The sequence below is a fragment of the Sinocyclocheilus grahami genome, unplaced genomic scaffold, assembly GCF_001515645.1.
Source record: "Sinocyclocheilus grahami isolate Dianchi unplaced genomic scaffold, SAMN03320097.WGS_v1.1 scaffold203.1, whole genome shotgun sequence".
Taxonomy (NCBI): Eukaryota; Metazoa; Chordata; class Actinopteri; order Cypriniformes; family Cyprinidae; genus Sinocyclocheilus; species Sinocyclocheilus grahami.
The window spans coordinates 1,161,692-1,171,353 of NW_015505382.1; the positions used below are offsets into that span (position 1 = coordinate 1,161,692).

Here is a 9,662-nt window from a genome sequence, read left to right on the forward strand (position 1 = left end):
AGCTGTTATATAATGTTTATTGTAGTCAAATCAAAGCTGTTTTTAGCATGCTTAAGCATCATTTTATTGAGCTGTTTTGCGTATCTGTGTTCTCTAGTGTAAGCACCTCCTGGCTGCCTGTCTGAGTCAGGCCATGGGTTTGTGCCAGCAGGAGCAGGTCTCCGATCAGCAGATGACCCATATTCTCTCAGGGCAAACTGGGGCCAGCACATAAATAACTGATCCTGGAGTAGAGTGAGACTCTGATAAGAACCCCCATTCAGATATTTAGAGTCATTATGGATTAGAATGGACTCTCTTTTCGAAGTTGTTGTTGCACTTAAATTTTTTATATATTTTTTTCAAATGAGGGATGATCTGTCGTAGAATGTAAAAAATTGCTTTGAAAGTAAATAAACAAGCAAAGATGTGACCCTCAATATGATGTTTGTATATATTCTTGCAAACTATTTTATCAGTTGCCAGAGAATATACCGTTCACTGAGCGTGATGGCGTTTATTTTTGGAGTTTCCGTTTGTTTGAAGGTTCGGTACTCTAGACTAGAGCTGAAGATCTTTGCCCGAACCCGACGGGACCCGACAGGGTCAATCAAAATGTACTTGTCGGGCTCGGGCCGAATTCTGTCGGGCCTAACTTTTAAGGCCCGATTACAGCTCTACTCTAGACTGAATCTCATCAACAAACAATCAAACCACATGGTTTAAATACTGTGCTTTTGAGTTTTGCGTTCATAAAATAGTTGTGAACTATTTATTAAACATTCAAGTAGCTAGATTTTATCATGCATTCTAAAAAGAAAAATTAACTTTATATTTAATGACAACTACATTACATACTAAAAGAGGACTGTTGTTTTTATGTAAGCAATGAGGTAGGAGAGACCGTGCTGTGCTGTGCTGTGCTGCTTCACTTCACGTCGATCCTAACAACTCCCTTCAGCCGTGATTCACAACACAGCACGGCCTCTCCTACCTTATTGCTTTTATAAAATGGTAACCACACAATAAAAAAAAAAAATATTAAAACCAAAAATGTATGTATTGATATATTACTATTTTGAAGTATTTTTTTTTTTGTTAAATGCTGTCCTTCCGTTAAAAAAGAGATCCTGACAGCAACAGTAACATGCCTCATCTTATGGAACTCAAAAACAGGAACTGTTTTTTGTTCTGTTTTTTTTACAACGTATATGATACTTTCTCACACATACACATGGGCCAGAGTTGAGAACACCTGCACTATATTATTGAGTGTTTGTTGCTAAAGGTGGTTGCTAAGGGTGTTGCACACTGGCTGAAGCAGTCATAGCCATGCTTTATCGTGAATAAAAGACAGCTGATATATACGTGTGTGTGTTTGTGTGTTTGTGGATAGATAAGTCCAGAAAGTATTTCTGCATATAACCACTCCTAATGAGTAATTATTTCTATACTGGCAAGCAGAACGTGCAAAACATGACATTTTGTTTTTGCACATAAATTGCACATTTCTTTTGCACATTTATAATTTTTTTAAAGGGGTCCTATTATGCTTTTTCACTTTTTCAACTTTAGTTAGTCTGTAATGTTGCTGTTTGAGCAAAAAAAGGTCTGCAAAGCTCAAAGTCCAATTCAAAAGGAGATATTTTATTGAACGGAAATCACTTTTCAAAAACTACAAGGAACGACTCGTTTGTACTACAACGCATATTTTCTGGGATTTGTGATATCACAAATACAGACGAATGGGACGAGACCTGCTTGAGCTGCACTAGAAAAGGCAACGAGTGTTCTCACTATGTCGGAGACTCGCTAGCTTTCCCAAGGCAGACGAACTTCGAGTGGTTACAATCATCCGGGTTTAAATCGCGCTCAAATTGATTTGATTTTGACGCAATATTTACACTGAAGCTCGCAGGCAGCTATGGTGAGGGGCATGACATTTCCCGACCAGACGCCGAGTGCTGCCAATCACAACACACACAGCCCCAGCTAACCAATCACAGCACACACGGGCCCAGCTAACCAATCACAGCACACACTGGCCCAGCTAACCAATCACAGCACACACTGGCCCAGTGTAACGACACCAAGCTGCGGCAGACGGAGACGCTGAAGAGGGACTTCCGGAGCCTGATCGAGACGGTGCGCCGCACATCGCCCGCGACGACGATCATCGTGTCAGGACCGCTTCCCACGTATCGACGAGGACACGAAAAGTTCAGTAGGCTTTTTGCTTTAAATGAATGGTTATTGTCATGGTGTAAAGAACAGAAACTGCTCTTTGTTAATAACTGGAATCTTTTCTGGGAGCCAAAACCAAATCAAGACTTTGTAAAAGAGCATAATAGGACCCCTTTAAATTATTTGTTTCTGTTATTTTATTTTATCTTTAGTTTTTCACTTGCACGTTATGTAGCAGCAATACTGTATGAGATGTTAAATGTTTATCATCATATGATTCAAATCACTTATTTTGTGTTTATTTATTATTTACTATTATTATTTTGCATTCGTATCCTTTTCCCGACCTTAACATCCTAATGAGGACTCTATATATATTTGTGTAACAATATTTACAAGGGATCTTTATTTATTGAAAAGTTAAAGGAAGAGGTATTGCTTATATGAAATATTAAAAATGAAACAAGAAAGAACACAGAAAGCAGTAGATACAGAAATATATCATGTGAGATGTATGTACATGTAATGACGTGTCTTGCCGTGACACTCATCCTATGCTGATATGTCAGTTGCTGAGTGCCTATACACATCTCATCTGTCGTCCTATTAGATTTCACTTCCACCATGGCAATGGAAAATAGAAACCTACATTGCTTCGTGCATCGAGTCTACAACCTGACTAGTGCTTGACAATGACGCTGGTTCCATTTCCTGCCTGTATAAATACAGACAAACATTTCATAGTGTATATTGATTCTGCAGAACTACTACTTTCAAAATGTAGATAAACGAAGTATCAGTTTCTTGTGGGGGATTTTCAGTGTGTTTAAAGGTGTGAGAATGTGGTATTTAATAATGAGATTATTAGTGTTTATCATTTAGGGAACTGGAATATGGTAACCGCCAAATGAATGAACACAATATATCAGCTAGGCTCGATTCTTGGACTTTGAGGCTTTGGCTCTTAGAAAAGTGTTGTTGTTTTTTTGTTTTTTTTAAACAAATGCTGCACGTGCAGTTTCTCACAACACACACACATCCAGACACACTTTACACTGAATAAACGACAGTTGAGCTGAGCTACAACTGAAAGAAGGCGGCACAAAAGATATATAAACAGCTTTTTATTAATAAAATAATTCACCATACATAGAGATTTATTCATGTTAAATAACAAGACTCCATATTGATGCTAAAGGTTTTTGTCGCAAAACTATTAATTTTTTTCAACACGTACAAGAGAACATCACAGTGTGTGTAGATTAGTGACAAATACACACACAAACATCAACATTTAAAAGCACTGACTCTTTTCTGTTTGCTCCAAAGGCAGGAATAAAATGCAGGTACACTTGACTGGTTAAAAAAAGGCCTTTAGTTTTGCTGCTTTCACCAGACAGTACTTCATGGAATAAAACATCAGCTAACACAGTTGCAGTGCAGTACAGATTCGTCTCCATTGGAATGTCCAAGATGTGTGGCACACTCCTGTAGTTTAGCCCTTACAAAGTGTAACAAATAGTTGTACATTTACATCATTTAGAGACTACAAAACACAAAAATACTGATAAAGAATGTCTTTCTTCCCCTCAATAAATAGAAACTGTTGGCACAGCTGCGGTTGGGGAAGGCATGTCATTGTCAGGGGCAAACACATCAGTGCATCTGTCAGAAACCAGAGCTGATGAAATCCACACACTATCCTAAACAACTGTTTCCAGGAATAAGTCATTTTTCTGTTCATACCGAAAGCAAATAAAGAATGTGACAATCACAGTCGTGATTGATGATTGTTAAAGGAGTAGTTCACTTAAAAATCTCACCCTCAAGTTGTTTCAAACCTGTAAGATTATTTCTTCTTTGGTTGAACACAAAACAAGATATTTAGAAGAATGTTGGTAACCAAACAGTTGACGGTAGCCAATGTCTTGCATAGTATGGAAAACAATACTATAGAAGTCAATGGCTACCGTCACCTTTTTGGTTACCAACATGGACAAAAGAAATTCCGTACAGGTTTGTAACAGATTTAGGTTAAGTAAATGATGAGGGTTTTAATTTTTGCATGAACTATCCCTTTGATATACAGCTATAGTATGTGGGATTTTGGACCAATCAACTTTCAGAAATAGAAATCACTTGACAAAATGTCTGCCAATCATCACAGTTTTACTTAGGCTGACTCTTTTTTCCAGATGTGCCCTGACCGGAGTTTCTGAATTGCCTAAAATATCCAGGTTTTGGCTTTATACTTGCTGAAAGTAATGACCAATAGCGTGCAGGCATTGTACATAATCAACCAATCATGGCGTGTGTGAAGGAGGGATCTACAAAAAAAAAAACGAACAGGCAAATACATTTGCATATAATGTATGTGAGGACTGTAGAGAGCATGTCAATAAGAAAACTAAGTCAAAACCTGGATATTTTAGGTGATTTAGAAATCCCAGCCAAGACATGCCCCGGAAAAAGAGGATGTATGGTGATCCTAGATTTACTGCTTGCTGCTTTTTCGCATTTCACCTGGACACAGTTGCAATTCACTCCCCAAAAAAGAAAAAAACATAATTGTACATTCCCTTGATTTCAAAATAACTTCTAAATGTGGGCTTATTAACTTATGACCATCATCACTATGTGTCCTTATTTTTACAATGCTGCAGATAGCAAATAAATCAATAGATACATTTACATGCACCCAAATAATCTGTTTATAATGGCTCAGTCAGACTGAAAAGTGTTCATGTAAACGCCTCAGTTGATCTGAATGAGCTCGATCCAAATGAAATTTCCATCCAACTGAAAGGAGTGGTGTAGATCTAAAATCAAAAGGAAAATCACTGTGGCGCAGTGTCATGATGTGTATGTTTACATGCATTTTACATCTTATGAATATGCTTATGTTTCTTGTCTTACAAACTGCTAAAACAAAGTCTATCACTGGTGTCTTCGGTTCTGAACAGAACGACTGATCGCTGTGCATGCGCTGAAGTTTTGTGTGGAGTACATGTAATGCACATGTAAACAAATGTCAATCATATTGCAGCTTTTAGGCTTTATATAAATAGCGCTTTCAGAATCTTAAATTGGATTGCATTCATTCCCATTTACAAAAATCAGTGCATGTAAATATACCAAAAATGACTATCAAAAATCAGCTTATTATAAAACATAACAATTGATGCCAAAACAATCAGATATGAACAAAAAGACAATAAATATTAAAATAAACCATCCAAACATCAATGAAGTTTGTTGTTTATATATATATATATATATATATATATATATATATATATAATATAGAAACAAATCGAAAAAAGTGGAAAAAATGTTTGATGTTGCTTTAAAGAACAGTGTAAGGCACTGACATGACCAAAACTTGGTCAGATTATATAATATAACCTGACATAAAAAAATGAGTGTAAGATGTAAATACACTCAGTGTTCATGAAAGATCAGGATCTCTTCAGATGATACACTAAATATAGCTTTATTTTTCCTATTTAACTGGACAAACATATAATGGATGGAAAAACTAGTGACGAGATTAAGATTGGGATGAAGACACATTTCAATCCAGACTAAAACCTACATCTCTGAGGAGCATGCACTCTAATCAGTGAGTCACAGCTCTGAGCTTTGAATCATTTTATAATCGTATGTTATTCTGCAAAATGTGGTCTAGATGAGCCACTGATGAATGAACAGCAGACCTCTCTCCTGATCTGTAGTTATACTCTAAAGGTGGTTGGTGATTAATAGAATAGCGTGGTATTATTGGCACTACAGAGCGTTATCCAGCTATCCAGCTCCGGTGGTGACACTGTAAATCTCTCTCCAGAGGAGACAGAGGAGTCTTTGCTGCAGGTCAACTGCTGTTATTTCAGTCTGGGTAGTTTGTCACAGTCAGACATTCAATAACAAACTGATTCCTAAGGGCTGTGACACATTAGCAGACAGACATCAGAAATCTAAGGACACTGATATTACAGTGAGCTCCAAACATCCGAGACCACAGTGAAAACCTGGGATTTCAATCGAATTTGACTTGCAAATAATCGAATAAACAGCTTCTAAATTAAAAAGTTTTTTTTTTCTACTTTTTGAAAAGGTTTAAAGAAAGAAACATGATATAAAATCTTCTGCACTATTTTCTGGTAACTTATTAGAAATGTGTAATGTCATTTAGTAACATGCTGACCCAAAAAGTATTTGTACACTTCAGCAACTTCTAAAAATATCTAAATGTAATTGCATTAGATAACAAAACATTAAAGTGGCATTTATTTTAAAGAAACATAGCTATGTTTATTAGTTATAAACTATAAAACAATATGATATAAAAATCCAAACAGAGTATTACGACACTTTTTGTTATGTAATGCAATACATTTCCAAATCATATTGGGGTCACTGTGTACCCAGTGCATCGTTTGAAGTCATTTTGGTTTCAGATATGAACTTGTTGGGTTAACCGAGTTGTGAATGGACCAGCAGCAGTGCATTTTAAGTAATGAAAATTGGGTTAATTTTTCATAACTGGCTGTACAGAAAATCGTTTTATGATTTCCTTTCTATTATGAGTTCTTAAATTTGCTTTTACCTCGTGTGTGTTCCTGAGCAGTCTAAACCAACTATCTCAACTGTAAAAAACAACAACAGGTCCTAATACATTCAAGCATTCAGAAATGGTTTCTTTGTGTTCCGATGTGCCTTATGAATCCAGATGGTTCCTCTGGGCTGTTCTACAGACTAAAGCTGCCCAAAATGATTCTTTTATTGTTCTGCAGGATCCTCATGTAGGTTTCTCATACGTGGTTCAGTTCATCGTTCAGCAATTCCAAAAGGCCCAGCAACCACTCGTAGCTTTCAAATCCTTGCGCTAAGGCTTGACCTATAGCTGCTGCAAAAGTCTGCTTGGAAATGCAATCTATAAATTTTTCCACAGATTTGTAGTGACAGAGGCTTTTTTGTTTTTCTCACAGTTCAATGTTAAATTCTGAAAATGTGTCCACAATGTCTTCATGAATTGTGGGCCACGCTAGACACCATCTCAATACACGATCATGCCGTTTGCAGTTTTTTGGCCTGTAAACATTTCTCTCATATTTTGACAAAGATGTCTAAAGCAGAGGGTCAATAGTCATTGTAATCTGGTCTCTGTGACAGCTGCTTCCGTTGGACAACTCGTCCCGTCGACAAAAGAAATGGCGCTTCAGAATCTTCCTAAAAGTGACTCTAAACTCCCGGATACGGTAGGCGTAGATGATGGGATTGACGGCGGAGTTGGCGTGAGAGAGGATGATGGCGATGTTCATGATGAAGCCGGGCTTTTTCAGCTGGCTGTAGAAGAGAGTGAGGCAGTTCAGGATGTGCACGGGCAGCCAGCAGAGAGCGAACAGGCCCACGATGATGGAGAGCGATTTGGCGGCACGAATCTCCCGCTGCAGCAGGCCGTGGTGCTGATTTTCACCGTTACTCACGCTGCATTTGAGCTCGATCTGACGCAGCTGTTTCCGTGCCACCGTGAAGATCTTGGCGTAAATGCCCAGCATGATGAGCAGAGGTGGCAGCACGCAACCGAAGAAATTGAAGTACACCATGTAGCTCATGTCCACCACTTTCTCGAAGAAGCACTGGAGGCAGCAGCTTTGCAAGAAGCTCGTTTCCATCTCAGCGGCGTCACTGCTATTGCTAGTCTGTGTAAAGCTGCTTTCGTTTCTGGAACAGGCCAAGTCTTTACGGTTCCAGCCCACGAATGGGATGAGTCCAATGATGAAGGATAAGATCCATAAAATAGCAATGATCTCTCTTGCCCTTTTCCCTGTGACAAGCTCGTTATACCTGTACAGAGGAGGGGACATAGAACATTGATTATTAACTTTGTAAATTTGAATCTGGCTGAAGGTATATCTAGTGATGGTTGAGTTCACTATAGGGTCCAAAAGTCTGAGATCACTAGCAAAAATGCTTCTATTTTGCATTTCCTTGCATTAGTCTGTACAACGAGCCACATAATCAATGTCACAAATTTACTTTTTTTTTTTATTAGTGACCTAGAAATATTGCAGAATGTTATTTCTTCATATTAAGCCACATACAGGTACATCTAAAAAAAAATTAGAATATCATGAAAAAGGTCAATATTTTTTGTCACTCATTTCAGAAAGTGAAACCCATATATTATATAGATTCATTACACATAGAGTGAAATATTTCAAGCCTTTATTTCTTGAAATGTTGACGATTATGGCTTACAGATAATGAAAACCCAAAATTCAGTGTCTAGAATCAGAAGCCCCTTATAATTCTGTTTATGTATCACAATTCAGAATTGCAAGAGATAAACTCGCAATTTTGAGAAGTCCGAATTGTGAGATGAAAAGTAATTTGTTTTATTTCATGACGGAAACAAAAAACATAATTGGAAGGTGTAAACTTGGAATTGTGAGGGAGAAAAAAAGTTGAGTTTATATCTTACAATTCTTAATCTATCAATTTTGACTTTGTTTTACAGATTTCTCATAATATTGTGATATTACCTTTATTATTATTATTATTATTAATTTTTATCCTGTAGCGAAAACAAACTTCCATACATTTCTTTGATTTAAATTGATCAAAATTCTAAAATGTAATTTATTTCCAGGTTTAATTTGCATTTTTAATCATCATTTTCAGTTTGCTCCTAGAGTTTTGGATCTCACATTTTATATATATATATATATATATATACAGTGGGTACGGAAAGTATTCAGATCCCCTTAAATTTTTCACTCTTTGTTATATTGCAGCCATTTATTCTGTGTTTTTCTGTCAATATGGGGTGCTGTGTGTACATTAATGAGGAAAAAAATTAACTTAAATGATTTTAGCAAATGGCTGCAATATAACAAAGAGTGAAAAATGTAAGGGGGTCTGAATACTTTCCGTACCCACTGTATATAATATATATTTCATTAAATAGCAAAAGCTTTCAACCTCAGAGTGAAAAAATATATATGTATTTCTTCTTCACATTTTTTCTAAATCATGTACTCTGAGGCAGGGCTTCCATATAAAACAACAGATGCATTGTTCCAACACCAACTAGTTAAAAGTCATTGCAAAAAAAGTGCAACATTTCTTTACACTAGCCATTAGCTTTATATTCTGTATATAATGTAATACCTCTCATGAACATGTAAGTGTTCAGCTACTTCTTGAGGTGACTGTACTTGTATGTTATTAGATGAAAAACTTCTAAATTAGACATTTTTACTTGGCAACCAAGTGAAATAAATTTAGGTAGAAGTACAAAAATTATAAAACTGAAAATAAAAGGCTAATCCATAATATTAATAAAAACTATAATACTGTATAAATAATACAGAAATTACACTGACTTAGGCTTACTTTTGTACAGCATTTTTTGTTTATAAGTTAATAAGCAACTGGACTACTGATTTAAAACGGAGATAAAACAGGTACCCCCCCCCCCCCCCCCCCACCACAAA

The 9,662-nt window shown here is 36.6% G+C and overlaps 2 protein-coding genes across 2 annotated transcripts in view; one reads left to right on the forward strand and one right to left on the reverse strand.

The window, feature by feature from the left end:
- Positions 1–9,662, forward strand: part of LOC107595492 (zinc finger SWIM domain-containing protein 7-like) — a 125,310-nt gene that overhangs the window by 20,967 nt on the left and 94,681 nt on the right. The gene's annotated exons all lie outside the window — the stretch shown is intronic.
- adora2b (adenosine A2b receptor) overlaps positions 6,601–9,662 on the reverse strand; it is an 8,351-nt gene continuing 5,289 nt past the window's right edge. Inside the window, exon 3 of the mRNA XM_016285899.1 lies at positions 6,601–8,010. Within this exon, the coding sequence (XP_016141385.1) occupies positions 7,290–8,010 (721 nt within the window). The 3' untranslated portion in view covers positions 6,601–7,289. The remainder of the gene's footprint in view (positions 8,011–9,662) is intronic.